The sequence below is a fragment of the Gallus gallus genome, chromosome 7 (assembly GCF_016699485.2).
Source record: "Gallus gallus isolate bGalGal1 chromosome 7, bGalGal1.mat.broiler.GRCg7b, whole genome shotgun sequence".
Taxonomy (NCBI): Eukaryota; Metazoa; Chordata; class Aves; order Galliformes; family Phasianidae; genus Gallus; species Gallus gallus.
Genome location: NC_052538.1, coordinates 27182618 through 27199176, shown reverse-complemented (window position 1 = coordinate 27199176; position 16559 = coordinate 27182618). Strand labels below are relative to the sequence as shown.

The 16559-nt window shown below is 42.9% G+C and overlaps 1 protein-coding gene across 15 annotated transcripts in view; it reads right to left on the bottom strand.

The window, feature by feature from the left end:
* KALRN (kalirin RhoGEF kinase) overlaps positions 1-16559 on the bottom strand; it is a 446039-nt gene that overhangs the window by 279847 nt on the left and 149633 nt on the right. For all 15 annotated transcript variants that reach the window (XM_015289974.4, XM_015289980.4, XM_040703547.2 and 12 more), the window contains one exon: positions 8595-8709. In XM_015289974.4, the coding sequence (XP_015145460.2) occupies positions 8595-8709 (115 nt within the window). The remainder of the gene's footprint in view (positions 1-8594; positions 8710-16559) is intronic.

The window sequence follows — 16559 nt, the reverse complement described above, 5'->3', positions numbered from 1 at the left end:
AAATTACATCACTGGAAAATTCTCCAGAGGCTAAGGTTTTCCTTTAACATTGGACATAAAATAAAGCCCTGTGTACACAGGCAGGGAAACCAATGCTTTCTTCCTAATAGTAGAAAAGTACACTGTGGTAAATATTGCAGACCAGACAATATGTGCTGAGCCAAAAGCAGGTTTGAATTACACTTCTCCACCTTTCTGGGGGCTTGGGGAGAGCGTTCTAGAATCAGTTTTGTCACGTATGGTTTTATTCTGGATTAAAGTATTTCTCTCTTTCTTTTTTCTTCCTTTTTCTTTATTTTTCAATCAAAGAAGCCTAGCAGCCTCACACCACATAGTTACAATTATATTTTGCTTTATACAGTGTTACAGAATCCATAGGGAGCTCCAGAGCAGTGCCAGGATCCACAAGGAAAACATTAAACTCAGCAGACTGACTTGGTTAAGAGCACCTTGTGGAAAAGAAGAAGAAACCACTGATGAGATTTACAACTGCCTACCAAACTCTTGGATACTGATTCCCTTTGGAAACAGCAAAGAATCGAACATCTCAGCCTCTGAGACAAATTTTGCCAGTCTCAACCCATACTTTTCATGCTGTAAGAGCAAGAGCCTGCTCAATGCCACATGCTACCATGAACCAATCATTGCACTATTTTAGTATGATCTGATTTTCTAAGACCATAAACCAGCATGCACTTTCAGGAGCAATGGAACTGCCAAGCCTTTGGTGGTGGCTTGAGCACTCTCTAATGACGAATAATTTCCCTCTTCTAGAGCTCCTGGGCTCTGGAGATATCCCCTCTACCTCCATTCTCTAAGAAAGGGTGAAGTCCTAATTAGTGTCCACCCTTCCTTCTCAGTGGACGCTAATTAGGTCTCTTTTCCTTGACCCAGCGGTCTAATCTCATTAAACTTGTAAGAATTTAATTTTCTTGAGACTCCTCTCTGACAGATTTGGTTTAAACAGTGACTGACAGACAGCATGTTTGCATAAGCGTTGTATTATTTGGAGACAAGGCTAAAAATACATTCCTGAAAGCGCATCGTCAGTCCTCCTCAAAAGCTGTGCATTAGGGAATCCAGGCGTTGAGCAGCATCCACAACACCTCCATCCATCCCGTGAGGATAAGGACAAGGCAGTCTGGCTCTGCTTCTGTGTCTCACATTTTTTGCACAAAGTTACATCCATTCTCCATGGGACTTTAAAAGAGCTTTCCATTGACATTAAGACATCTTTGACAATATTCCTGTTACAAAGCAGACTGCAAAGCACAGCAGCGGTTCTCCTGCTCCTAAAGATGTTCATGAGGAGGGTGGCATAAAAGACTTCCAAAACTATAATAATTTCTGAGAGTGAAAAGGATGTAGCACATACTGGAGTTACTGATGAGGAATACAAGCACCCATGCTGGAATGAGACAAAACCGTTTTATAGTCTCTGTAAAAGCAGTAGGAAAGAGATCACTGAAAAGAAAAGTTAGGATTGGCTGAACTGCTGCATATTCTGCCGACAGCTTCACCAGAGAACCTCAGGGAAGGGAACTGGTGCAGCTCCACTGCCAGCACGTCGCTCCCACAAAAGGTCTCTGTCTGCTAATTTTAGCATTTCTGAATTACTGCTCGCGTTGGCACAGACCTGCCTTCTTCATGGAGTCTTCAGGTCTCTCTGCCTGAACCTCTCTGGGTGCTGCAGAGCTACAGATCTGATGGCTAAGAAGCCTTAAATCAGCACTAGTGTGGGGAAGGGGCAGTGCAGTGAAGCATGCTGCAGGTCCCCCAAACTGCTTGTCAGCTGTTGAAGAGGAAAGAGGATGAAGAAAATGATGCTCTGCCTAAAATTACAGCGGGCTGTGGTGGCCACCAGCTTCCTCAGCAGTGAGTTATATCCCAGCTTACAAGGGGTTTTCTTGCTTGTCTCCATCACCTCTGCTCCCTCCTCTAGGCAGCAAACGCCAGTATGATCAACATGCAAAAGCCATTTAGCAAGGAGAAACAATGCTGATCTAATCCCCAGATCGAGGGCTTGGATGGAGCTCAAAAAGCAGAGCAAGGCAGCACAGCTCTACGTGAGGCAGCTCAGGGCTGGGATCGGGCTCAGACTCTGCTGGCGTCACTGGGTCACAGAGGCTCCAGGCTCTGGGGCTGGAAGCACCTCAGGGTGCACAGGTAGGGCAGCACCTGCCACACACAGAGCAGTGAAAAGCTTTGTCTGTGCTTGGTTTGGGTTCAGACAGTTAAAAGGAAATACAATGCTTCAAATGTGCTCTCGTTCACGGGGTTGTACATGGTGAAGGGCCTTTTCTGAGAGAGTGAAGTCAGGTGTGGTGATGCTGTGGACCTGCAGCCCATAGGCTTCCCATTTCTTGCTCAGCCATCATGGGAAGATGGGGACAGAGGACAAGGACTTGCTGCTGTCCTTCTGGCTGCTCTGAACCAACAGTTTGAATGTGCTGCCTGCAGGGAGGGACAGATAGCACCAAAAGGCACTGGACCCAAACCTGCTAGAGATGCTTCCTTTGCCATTTGGGAGGAGCACAAAGTAAAACAGCGACCTTTTATTTCATGGGATTTGTTCCCCTTGGAGCCTGATCCGCTGACTCGGCTGAGGAAGGCATGACTGAGCTCCCACTGAGCTGGAAAAGCAGCACGGCGCCGGGAAAAGGAGCTTCTCTTCCAGACTCGTGCATTTGCTTTGTGTGTTAAACATAGCCAGCTAACCTCTGCAATCCAAAATCTTCAAATCAGCAAGCTGCTAAAGAATCTCTACGTTGGAGTTATCAGATAAACCAGAAAGAACCCAACATGCCTTTGGAATCTCAGCAGGAGCCTGCATGGTTGGCAGTAAGAGAGAAGTGGACACCCCCCTCCCTGCTGTAAAAAAGAACAATTGCCTTGGAAATAAATCAGAGACAATAAATGAGGGATTCCTTGATATTATCTGTTTTCAATTGCAGGTTTATAGTAAAAAATTAAGCAGATGATGAAAACAATGGCAAGTTGAAATCCTACCTTCTCTGTATGTGGTAATCAGTAATTTCAATTATTTACCAAAACGCAATTAATATAAAACAAAATGGGGCTAGCTACTATATAAAAATACAGAAATGTTGGAGACTTTAGTGTGAAAAAAGCAATAGGTTTTAAGATCTTCAAAATTTGTAGAGTATTTTCTATGTCCATTAAGGTGTTTGGTTGTTGTTTTTTTTAACAAATAAAAGATCCAGTCTTAAAATAGCATTGACATATTTTTTTAGATTTTTCAATCTCTGAATTTACGTTCTGAAACGATGCAATAGAATCTCCATGGGTTTGTCTCAATATGGACATTATGTTACTCCTATTCGCCCTTATTTCACAAGACATTTCCATCAGAAGGATAAGAGACGCTTCTGCTAGACCAGTCGGAATGTATTGGATGATCTCTGGTAGAAGTGATAAGCAGAGCTCAGCTTGCCCTGCCTTTTATTAATCTTCAGAAGAAAAAAGCTATGTGAGCTGTGCAATTCACAGTACATTACCTACAAAGCTCAGCATCGGGCTATTTGGGTTGTTCATCACAAAACCAGCCTGAAAACACTTGTACAGCTACCCAGCTGGAAGGCAGCTATTCTCAGCAGCAAACAGAGCTAGAGCCACTCTGAGAGTGGTCCTATCTCCCACAAAAGGCAGAGTAATAGAGGACATTCACTTTACATTCAGAGCTTTGCAAGATCAGTCCTTATGCTATCCAGAAACCAGCAGCAGGAAATGAAGGCAGGAAATAACTTGGAAATTAATATGGAAAGTCTCCATTTACCTTAGGTTTGGACAAAACACTGTCAGAAGAGAGAGCTCTAGAGGCTATTATCCCTCTGCTGAAAAACAGGAGCAACAACTCTTGGGTCATTCCCCATACCCCTTCCAGCAGGGACTCCAAAGCTGGAGATGCTACAGGAACATGCTACATGCTTCATTTCTTCTATCTGTGATTTTAACCCATTTATTTTTGCCCCACTCGCTCAGTTTTGCATGTTGGATTATTATCACATAACTCTCTCCCTCTTTTTTAAGTAAGAACCCCAACACCTCCAACCTTTCCTCATCATGCTTGCTCCTCAGGCTTTGACTGCTGCTGTTGTTGCTCTCTCTGCATTTCTAGAAAGTTCACATTTTCTGGTAGCTTTTGGTTACAGGCTGGAGCTGTAGAGACTTACTGCAGAATATTGACATTGATAACATTGTCCAGATATCTACGAATAAAATGTCACATACAGTTCTCATCAGGTCATTAGCACAGCTGGTAGGAGATCAGCAATCCTCTTTGGAAAACTGACAACAAGACATAAAGATGTGACTTGGTGCTGAACGTGTAACTTGTAGTCCTTATGTAGTCAGTAAGTGGATATGGGTACAAAACACTGATATGATCAGAAGCTCTTTCAAAGGGCATGGGATGAGGCTGCTGGTCACTTCCACAGCTTTCCAGTCACTAGTGGATGGTGATAAGTAACAGCATCATGTACCAGTGCCATGTACAATGGATCTGAATTGGCTATCAAGTGGTGAAAGGCTCTCAAATCCACTAGCATTCAAGTCAGCTATATACTCCTAATGAGCTTCTTTCTCCAAAATACTTACCTTTTAAAAAAAATCTAATTATGTCTGAAGCAAATATTAAACCTCCATTAGCCTGATTAGCTTCAGTTCATTTGTTAATGTGGTATTTTGATGCAACTGTACAGTGGAATAATTATCTCACACGTGGCACCAGATATTTAGTTACCCAAATTATTATGAAGTCCTTGGTGTTATTTTTAAAATACATGAATATTTTTGTAGATCCACAACAGCTTCCAGCAAAAACAATCCTCCAAAGCTTCTTTTGTGCTAGGATCATGTCACTGAAAGTAGAGCTCTAGGGTTTAATTCCTATCAATGAACAAAATGAGTTCCACGCTACTCCTGGCCAGAGGAGCTAATACACACAGTACCACAGGTCATCAGAGAAGAGCTTAATATAAATCCGAGAGCGTTGAGTATTGCCACATTTTGCCAACCCGTGTCGTTCTTTCAATTTTAAAAAGCCCCAATCATTAAACTCATTTTTAGCGGCACTTCTGTTGTTCTACTGATCCCAGCACCTTTAATCCGGCTCAGGCAGCTCCGAGAAGCTGTTCAAACACGTGGGGCTGCCCCTTGGAAACACTTCGCTACCGTTACGAGTCCTGGATGTCCCCCAGAGCTGGGAAATGTTTGAGCTGGTTTTAAACAGAGGACAAATAAAAGTGGATGTCTTTAAAAATACAGGCCTCTGAGGCATCTTGGGTTTCCCCCTCTGCGGAGGGCTCAGAAGACTGCTTATCTTGGCTCTGAAACAGATTGATGTGTTCAGCCGGAAGATTCACTGTAGCTGACAAAGAACATTTCCTTCATCGTATTGCTTTGCCACGCAGGGAGATAACTCAAGCTAATAATATTCCGTCTCCTTGTTATCCTCCTATAGCCTATGCATAACTTAATTCTTAATTCCAGAGGGCTCACAGCAGAGACTGGCCTGGTGCTAGTTTCATTTACACACATATAAATCAAAACTCACTCTACAGGAATAGACGGTTCTACACTGGTCTTTAGACATAAAATCCTCAGCAAGGCCAGAAAATTCCCCCTTACTGAACCAGCTCAGCTCCCCTGATCATAAACATGATGTTATCCTAGATTCAGCCAAGCCCTCCAAATTTCTAAACACTGCATCCCTTTTAAATTTGCATGTAAATGGGAGCTATCCTGATTCGCAAGATGTACAACTTTGCTTATCTAGAAAGCATTTGTGAAAACGTGAAACAAGCTAAAAACAGCAGAACAGTAGGGACCTGCCATCCATGGCAATTATCTTCACTTCTAATGAAAAGCATCTTAGTTTCTTAGTAACTAATTGTACTGCAGCAGCTTGGAGAAAAGGACCTCCTGGTATGCCTACAAGAATCAGTGTACAGCCGCCAACCAGCCAGCCTCTCACCTCCCCCTCCTCGTACCCAGGAGCACCGGATTGGGATCAGAAGTTCCTAGACGTGAAGCCTTACCCCCACACAGCAGTCCTCAGCTGGGTGAGAAACCCCACTGACTTTGGGCACCCGCCTGACTGCTGCTCCGAGCGCAATGAAAGCACTCTCTATTCTGCTCTAACTCAAACACACATTGCTGCTTTCAGAAAACCCACATTATTATTCTGTTTCTGAAGAAGGAATTATGGAAAGCTGAATCAGAAACTTCGAGAGCTGCTAGCGAGACCCAGGTTTTACTTACCCTAATCTATCATCATATTTCATCACCAATCTCATACCTGTGCCCAGCTCCCAGCAATGTGCCACCTCTGCCCCTCCATTAAGATATAAAACCGGGGTTAAGTGACAGATAGTATCAATGCAGAGAGCAATCTGTCTCACTCAAAAACCACCGCAGTGGGAATAAAGAAAGGATTATTATACCGGTGTCAATAAGATAAATTACAGCCCCTCTTTTTTTTTTTTTGCATTTCATGGAAGAGAATTTCTAGTTTTTCAACTATCAGAGAATCTCTCCCCCTTTCAGCACTCTGAACATCAGAGTAGTTTCTCCCGACATCACACCCAGAATCTCAGCTAATGGAACTGCTTGTTCTGGTGGATGACGGATGCAGCTATTCATTCCAGCAGTCATCTTGGAATAGATAGGACCTGGGAGCCAGTGATATGAATTCAAGCTGTTCCTTGCATTTATTTTTCTCCAAAAAGTAAATAAGTTTGAAAGCTTTGCTGGTTGCCCTTGCTGCAATGAGCAAAACGTTTAGGGAAAAATGAGTTTTCAGTGTTTTCACACACCGCCCAGGTTACGCAGTCCCATGTGCCAAAACCTTGAAGGTTTCCTTCCACCACAGTGAGTTCATCTCCAGCACCATACCTAACAGGACCAGGAGGAACCTAAAAAGGTCACCTGCTGGTTCATCCCTTCTTCCTAACATTTGTTCCCGTGCCAAAGGTTTGCATATGGAGTTGAGGAGGTTTTTAAGAAGAGGTGAGATGACTTACTCTAGTGCTTAACAGTGAGGCAACCATAAGCAGCAAAAGGTACCTCTTCAGTTGTGTGAACAGGGAACAGAATGGATGCATATTTCTGTTACTGCCACCCCCATGTAGGAAGAGCAATTAACAGAGAAGTTTGACATGGTAGAAGATCATTTTAGCTATGCAATTGCCCATAACACCCATTTCTGAGGGAAAACAGACAACTTCATATCTTTGTCCTTGCAGCCATGCAAAGGATGATAAGATGTGAGGGAGCAGTTTCATTACCGGAGCAGCCGGAGGGGCACTGCCAAGCCCTGGGACACACAGTCAGGGAGTGACCTACTGCTCTCCCAACCTCAAAGCATGTCTGTAATCTCCCTACAATATGGCTGCAAATAGAGCTGCCCAGAGGAAAAGAGAGGGATCAGGAAAAAGAGAAAGAAAAATCAAACCAATTCAGCTTATCAGTAAAAGCTTGATGAACAACAGTCCAATGCAGCAAGAAATGCATTGCCTGCGGCCTTGTGAAGTCCTTTCAGCAGAAGATGACACTGGCAGAGGCAGTAGATGTGCCTTCTTTTGCCCCCAAGCCTCTGCTGCCCACTGCAAGCCCTCATTTCTCTTCTGTACCAAATGCAGAATTTTCTATGCACATCAAGTGTTTAAGGAACTGAGTGCACTTCTGAGCCACTTACCTCTTGATACCCAGATAGAATCAGCCCCTCCCATTTCAGAGAGTAACTTTTCACTCTTTGCCATAACGTAAACATTATTGAATGGGCTATATCCCAGGATGAAAAAGAATTCCTGAGGATGCATCACTGCAAATCTGAAGAGCCTTTGTCAGCTCCACACTCACCCTGGGGTACCCCTCCCCCAGTGTGATGGTTACTGGGTGAGGACAGTGGACAGGCTTGAAAACAGGGAAAGGATTTTGGACTGTGCACAGCCTTGTACTCTCTGAGGCATTAAACACTGGCTCAGAAACACTTACCAGGGCACTAAGCCCTACAAACTGTCTCCTAAAGCATGCAAAGATAAATATGCACTGGCAATAGAACTGTATTCCAGCATCCCCGGGAAGGAGATGGAGACCTGTTGAAGAGCCATGGGCACTAGTATAGGGGAAGGCACTTTCTAGCAGAGCTGGCCTGCATGCAGAGCCATCTGAAGTGATTCTCTTTGCAAACCCTTCAGTCCACCCACTTTCCTTCTCAAGCTTGAAGAAAACTCAGGAAAGTGTCTGAGCCTCCAAGCACTCCTCCCTTTCCCATCCCCTAGGAGAGCTGCACAGAAACATCAGAAATGAGAGAGTCTCCTCACTGCTGCTGTGAGCTGGCTTTCTGAGCCTGAAGGCCAGGTCTGGGAGCAGTGCCTCTGCATTCAGGGACTTCTGCACTGCTGCTTGCATGATAAAATCCACTAGAGCAAACGGAGGAGGAAAAAGGGAGCACTCTGTCCCAAGAACCGAAGGTACTAAAGGTTAATACTTGGAAATCAGCAAGTGCCAAGAACAAGTTCCCCACCCATCCATCCACACTGAGCTTTGAAGTGTTTTCTTTCTAGCTTTACCTTGGCACGCTGGCCAAATAAGTCACAAGTTTCCGAAGGTCTTCCTGTCTTATTCTGTCATGATTGCTGCGGGCTGGGAAGGTCAAGACAGGACCACCTCGTTTATCACGGCCACCTGTGGAAAATAAAGGGTTGTTAGAAAATCAGGCAGGAAGCACACGTCAAAAAAACTATGTGCACTGAATTGATAAACATAAATTAAGGCACATTCAAGAGCCTGTGTGCTCTTTGTAGCTTCCAGGCTTGCCTAATTGAGGAAGACATGCTTGCATTTGCTGGAGCTCCGAAGGAAAGGGAAAAAGAAAAAAACAACAACAAGGAAAATCATTACTAGCATTTCTTCTGCCTTTTGCCTAATCCCATCAATCCAATCCAATGCCTCTTCAGGCAGGCAGTGCTACGAAATGCTCCTGTGTGGCTAGCCTGAGGCTGGTCAACAGCAAGACAGTGAAAGTAGTTAATTATTTCTCACTGTTACCCAATGGGCTTCATCTGTCATTGGCAGCCAGTTTGTAAAGTCCCACCAGCTGGATGCAGCATACTCCAGTCATGTTTATGCAGTCAGACATGCTAATCTATCTGGCAATTCATTAGAAACTGAAGTTTTGATTAGAAGTTCATGCCTACTATGCTTTCCATTTAGAATGTTGGCAATTTGAATGATGTTTTTTTTTTTCCCCTGTGACTTTCCTGTCTTAAAATCCACTCCTTCAAAACAGTGTCTGGCACTTAATGTTGTACAGCAATTCTTAAAACAGCCACAAAGGAGTGGCTCTACCCTGAAATATAGAATCACAAACATAGGTGTGAATACAACCGATTCTATAGCACCTTGTTTTATTCTCCGCTGTGAGTAAAGTTAAATAAGCTTGAAATTGAAATCTGGTTCCTCATTCAGTGTTTAGTTATTCCTTCATGTATTATCACATGATTTTTTCAGGAACTGTGTGCTGTCAGATGTGTGTTAGCACCGTTTTCTAGGAAAAAAAGTCATAGCAAAATTACAGTTCAGAAAGCTGGCACAGAACTTCTAGGACCCTGCAAACAAGCTGTAAAAACGCAGATCAATTTGCACTTTTCAACTGAAAGTTAAATCTCTTTAAGAGAAATAGCACCTCTGAGAAAGGGAAATCACATGCTTCCCCTGAAACAAATTATCTGGCCAAAAAGAAGGAAAAGCTCTGCAAGGACTCATGCATTGTGTTCCCTCATACAGGACACAGGACTCAAGCACTCCTTGGGGCTGTGACTGCTGGAGGGCTCCTGAGCACCACAAGTTGGTAGGAAGAGCCCTAGGAGGCTTTGCTGTCGGAGTAGGATTGGAAAGAAAGAAAACATGCCTTGGAAAAACACTATCCTAGCTCATCATAGGATGAAGAATAGCTCTGAAGAGAATTTAGATTAGGAGTCAAAGAGGCGCCTCATATTGCAGGATCTCCTGCAGATGGACATCAAACTGATGAGATACATGAACATACCTCGAGGCACAGTTTTTCAACCTGATTACAAGGCAGAGGTTACTTGTAGATGCAGTTCCCATCTGACAGCCCAGCCCACATCCATTTTACTCTGAAGCTGTCTATTCTGTTGATGCCACGATAGGTACGAGCTCACCTTTGAGCACAATGTGTCTCTCTGCATGACCCAGGTCACACAGAAGCATATATATCTATATTTTGAGTTCTCCTGCTGCCAGGGGTACATGTCGAGTACAAAACCTGTCCTGTCTAAACTCCATTGACAGTGCATGCCCAGTGTTTGCCTTTGGCTCACAGTGGGCAGTGTCCTGGTCCTCTGAATGACTCCTCAAAGGCCTTTTGCTCCTTCCACTCCTGCCCAAATGGGGCTCTTGCTCTCAGACAGAGTCCCAGTGCCTCTGCTGAAATGAGCACACTATGAGGCCTAGAAGGATCCAGGGGAATTCAGTCTCATTCTGGCTGTCCCATCCACCTGCCACAGAGGATGAGGATGGGGGAATAATGTAACAAGGATGTGATTTACAAGGAAATAACCTCATTTTTATTTTCAGGCCTACGTACATGCCTTAAAAAATCCTTATTTTAAACACATTCTCCCTTTGTTGGATTATTTCACACACCATAACAATGCCAAAACCATTATATCATGCATAATGTGACCAACAGAAAAGCAAGCCAGCCTATGGAATGGCAAACCAATATAGAAACCGAAGTTGGTGGGAAAGATTTTTTGCAACACAGGAAGCTTTTCAAGGTTTTGAAAACTTTCCCATCATATCAAGATGTAACCAAGGCTTTCAAAAGTTTCCAGATATTCACTGAAGCGGAGACATGAACTTGAATCGCATCCCAGAAGAACATGCTGCCCACTGCTTAGTCAGGCTCCCCCTCCTCCTCCAGTCCTGATAATTTAAATATTTCCACAAAGTGAAAAGTGCTAAGAGAGAAGATGAAGGAGACAACAACTCAGCACAGAGTTCTAATCCTCTCCTAGGATACAAAGCACCCAAAAAGGGCCACCATCTTCCCTCGGCCCTGACTGCTACGATGCTGCCTGTTTGCCTCAGCTTGGTCATGACCAAAAACTGGGTTTGGGTTCAGGGGCTGATTGCCCAACTACATTTCCACCAAAGTGAGTTCTAAAAAAAAATCTGAATTCTGGAAGTTTAGTCAGAAAATTATTTATCTTTCTGCTAACAGTAACGCAAGGATTGTCAGCTGCAGAAAGGGAAACAGAGGCCAAAGTATTTCTTCACTGCCTTTGCTTCGGGATAAAACTTCTCCTTTGCCAGTTCACCTGAACTGTCCCTAAGGGAGCAGGATAAATACAGCCCTGGAGTCAGAAGTTACCAGGACAAACTGTAGAAAATGGGTTAATTCTCCTTGGAGGAGGGTTTCATAGTGACCCAGTTGGAGTTTTCTGGATGATGGAAAGATGAGTAGTTGCCTGAACCGAATCCTTATTCTCCTGTAGCAAGGCTGAACAAGGAGAAAGGAGGCAAACCTCAAGAAATCTGAGGTTTAGAAACAAATGTTTCTCATTTGTGATAAAAATTACTGATCTATGTTTCGAGTAATAGAGTGAAATTATTATTACAAGTGCATCGCACATATTAAAATCCCTCACTTGTTTCCAATTAGTTATGAGCAATCCCTAATTTTTATGAACGCTTGCATTATTTACAACATTTTGAAGAGCCTACATGAAGAAATGTCAGGTTTCTTCCAGAGCCAACCACAGTGTGTTTAATTCACTCGAGGACCTGTAGAGTTCAGCAACTGTGGTTGCACTTTTAAATACTAATAAAAGTTGGCTTTTCTGTGGTGCTTTAAAACTGCAAACCTCAGCCTCACCAGACAGAGTAAATGGGATATTTACACCATCTAATGTAAAAGAACCTTTAAAAGAAATTCTTTTTGCATTGGCTCTACAGGGGGTCTAACATATATATCTTCTGTATTATGACCTCCTTTTTAACTGAGGGTAATAGTGAAGAGCGTAGAGGGAAGAAATTCACCCCAGATCTCACAGCATATCATCTGAAGGACCAGAAGTAGAAGTGAGGCTTTCTGAACCTTCCACTGTATTAGGGCTTTACTGTACTTAAGCTAAAAGTACTAAACTAAAACCCTTATAGAAACTGTGTCTTTTCTTGCAAGCAACCCACTCACAGAGGCTAATCTTGCTTCAAGTCAGCCTTGATTTGCACACTGATTTTACATGCACAGCCTCAAGAAATGGAGGGGAGTGAAGAAGCTCAATTGCTGTAATCAATATGTCCCATCTTCTGCCTCCCACTGGGCTCACAGACATGGGATGCAATAATCAAACATGTCATTATGTTTGCTAATTACAGTTATTAAATGCTAAAGCAAACAGCTGATAATTTCTAATTGTTTTTCAAGGTGGGCTTTCATGGAGTTTGTTCTGATTTAGAGAGACAAACAGATGGCCTAGTTATTAGTGCTCTGGAAAAAGGAGTCTGAAAAACACATGTTCATCAGGGCAAAAAGTGCACTGAAAACAAATATTTAGCCATATATGTCCTGCATTCCCCCTACAAAATCCTTTGTTGACTGCCTTGCTCAGTCTTTCCATCTCCCTTTCTTCTAGCTTATATAGAGACCATTGCTAAATTCAGTATCTGATCCCAAAAGTAGAATCACTTATTTTTTCTCCACAATACTACAGGATATAGTCCAGGGATATCATAAGGCATCGTGATGAGCACCACTCACTTCTACATATTAAAAGAAAACATTAAAGAAAACTCAGAAAAGCTGAGAACAAGGGTAATATAATGGACAATAAAAAACTTGGGCAGTTCTCAGTGACATACTGGAGACCACTTTTCTGGTCAAGCCTTCAACAGAGAGGGAAGGGTTTCCAGACACAAAACTCCTGCTCTAGCAGCTGACTGATATTTATTACTTCAGTGGTGAGCCAAAATGCTTCTGCCCATGGTGATTCAGGAAGCTGACCTGTGGAAAGGGAAGGTGTTGGCCCACCCAAATTTACTAATGTGCACTGTGGGTATGGGCCTTTCCAAGTCCTGTGAAACATCCATACCCAATAGTACACAAAAAAAGTGAAATTCCAGCTCTGTAGATTCCTTTTTTGGGAACGGAATACATATGCTCTCTTTAATGCAGACTTCTTGTGCACAACAGATAAGGACTTTTATAGAGCTCTGCTGTAAAGCCTCATCACTCCTATTAACCATTCCACCTTGATGCTTTTCTGATTGCATTTATCTATATTTAAGGTTATTCAAACTCTTTGCTTCCTTTTGCAAATAAGCTCTTTATAAGCAGAAATTCACAAGAATTAACCATAGAGACAAATACCCATACAAGTAAAGGCTCCCAAGGACCTTGTCTAAGACCCTACAACATATCAGTGATGGAGACAGAAATAGAACACAGCACCTCTGGCCTTTGTTCAGGTGTCTACTGCAGTTCAAACGGATGTGCTGTCTCATATGACCCCTGCAGATCATATGCTGATCAACCTTGGTGCTGCAGACTCTGCTGGGACCATAAGTGACTTTCCAGAGAAACGGAAATACTCCTCAAAAGTTATTTCAGTCCAAAATACGGAGAAAAAATGAACGATAATGAAGAGAACTAGGAGACAGAACAAGCTCAGCTGATGCCAGGCGCCTCTATAAAATGACAAACAATATGCTCTGGACTTCTAAATCTAATTGACAGACTTCCTAGGAAGGAAAAGTATCAAGGAACTGATATCCAGTCTTAAAATTATATTTATTTTCCTTTCTCTGCCATAGCTGAGCTCTGAGAGAGTGTTTGCTACCAGATCTGTGAACAGAGATCTGTGATAAAACTTTTTCAGCTTCAAGAGGCACTAATTTATTGTGAAGGTCTATATGTGATTATCTGTTGATTCCAAAGCAGGTGACTACAGTGCAATAGTGAAGGAAATTTAACTTCGCACAACAAATCTGCTCTGCAAATTAACATAGCTGCAATGCAGTCACCAGGATCTCATCATGTTCAAAGAACGTTTGGACGTTGTGTTGACGGGCATGGTTTAGTGAGAACTATTGGTGATGGGCAAATGTTTGGACAAAATGACAGAAACATTTGGTTGTTATCATATTAATTATCTCATGCTACAGTTGCCTCCCTGGTTCCTTATATTGATTTATAAACTCCCAAGCTGCATTTCTACATATGGACATCTCTTACCTGCCTGTGTAAATGAAGAAGAGATCTTTGCTGAGAAATATATGGAGCTCACTGTGTCTTTTGGGAGTAGAAAGCCCCGTGAGCTGGAACAGAACGGGATGTATACAGACCTTCTTGCTTCACAGGCTTAGTTCCTTCCTCTTATTGTTATTTCAAAAGTCCCTATCATTAATTTAAAAGCTAAACCCAAGTGACTGGATGCGGGGGCTCATGTGCTCCGATCAAGGAGGTATTCAGGAGCCCAGTGTGTCTGGATTGCACTCACAGTGTTATTTACATCCCATACGTTCTAACGGGTATTTTCAGATAAATACTGCGATTGGGTTGATTTTTTGTCTGCTTTTGTAAGAGACTTGAACTGTTTTGTGTCTTCACAAAGCAGCGATCCCAACTCTCACCCACGCTATTAGAAAGTACATAAAGGAGAAATATCCCTACTGTAAGGAGATGGTGGTGGATCTTGGTGAGTCAGGACAGTAAGCACTGGCAATGACTACACACTTTCCACAGTAGTGCATCTCATGTAGTCTACTGCTATGGTAAAGACTTAAGGAAGGAATAATGGCAACTAATTCTGCATGCTAGCAAAGTTTTAGCTGTGTATCATCACCATTGGTAAGTGAAATCAGAAATCCCAAGCAGCTTCTAATCTTAGGGTCCTGATGGTGATTACTATACAGTCCCTATAGGTAAAGGCTCCTCTTTATTCTCACAAATGACCTAACATCTTAAAAAGCAAAAGAAACAAAACCAAGCCAAGCAGAAAATGCAGCCTCAGATCTCATCAAAAGATCTGAAACTTTACAGTCTAAATTTCCTCATTTTCTTCTTCAAAGAAACATCTGCATCAATGCAGCAGTGGATTTTAGATGAAAGGATGATGAACTAAAACCACAAGGAGAATTCAACAGTCAAGCAATGTTATGTATTTCTAATAGCATATTTCCTCTTTTTGGAATTTCCCTTGATTTCAAACTATATCAGGGAATGGTATAAACAAGATTTTTTTCTCAAACAAAATATAGAAGAATTGTTGATGTTTCATTTGAAATTCCCACTCCAGAGGAAGAGGAGAGCAGAAACTACTAAAATTTGAATCAGAACTATCCGTGCAAACACAGAATGTTTACATCATTCAAAATTTAAATATTTTGGTTAGTTCCATTCCCAATATAAATTCCACATATCAGCGCTGGGGACCTCCCAAAACCTGGATCTGAACTCTTCCAGCACCCAGAGGGCCCCAGGATCTCATTTCTGGCACTAAGTGACCTGTTGTGACTCGAGACACGTGGTTTTTGGGAGGGTCAGTGTCTCCCCTTCTAACAGTCTTTGCCTCAGAGCAAACTTCTCCCAGACTCCAGTCTCAGAAATAAAATAATCTCTATGCTTTTATTTTGGACTCATCCTGACAGCCTAAATTTAGCAAAACCTAATTGCAAAGCTGTCCTTTCATCTGATCTATTTACACTGAACTTCTCCCTCAGAAGAACCTTTTGGGAAATCTCTGTTTTCCCTTCAGGCTCAGACGTCACTGTGCCCCTGTCACCAAATCACCAAATTATTACGCCCTTCTGCCTTTTGCTGCTGATTCTTCTGTGCTCCCCCACCCTCTCAGAAAGTGCTGGGAGAGATCCTGTGAAACTCTTCTGGGTGGGAGGTAAGGAAAGGGCAAATAGTTTCAGCAAGTCCCCCTGCATTAATCAACTAAAAATCTTTTCACAGCCTAAGTGTATGAGAAGCTCCAACACGGTAACATGCTCCCCTCCCTCTCCCGAGGGTCTCATCTGTTTCCTTCTATGCTGCACTGATAACAGAAAATCTCCTAAGAATATAATCAAGCTGAACAGCATCCCAAGTTTAACCTTCCTTCCAAAGCAGCATCTGTGTTTCCCAGGAAAGGCTGAAGCCACAGCTTCCAAAATATCACTTTCACCACCTCTCACTGAAGAAATCCACCAAAATAATCTACAACCTGTTTTATTTCCTTTCTTCTGTGCTCATCTCCTCCTCAGAATATAAAAATCAGCCTTTGGCTTGTAGCTGGCTCCCTAGTGGTTCCCAAAGCCATTCCATTGCTGGAAGAAACACAGTGAACCACGCAGGCAAAGCCAAGATTTTATCAGGGTTTAGGCAACAAGCAGGCAGCCAAAGCCTCCTCCTGCCCCTGGGCTTAATCTGCTGCAACAAGGTCAGTGATGGAAACGATCAGACTGCCATGGCTGGGATGCACTGTGACTGCTCAGGCTCTCTTTATGCTTATTAGAGCTGGAAT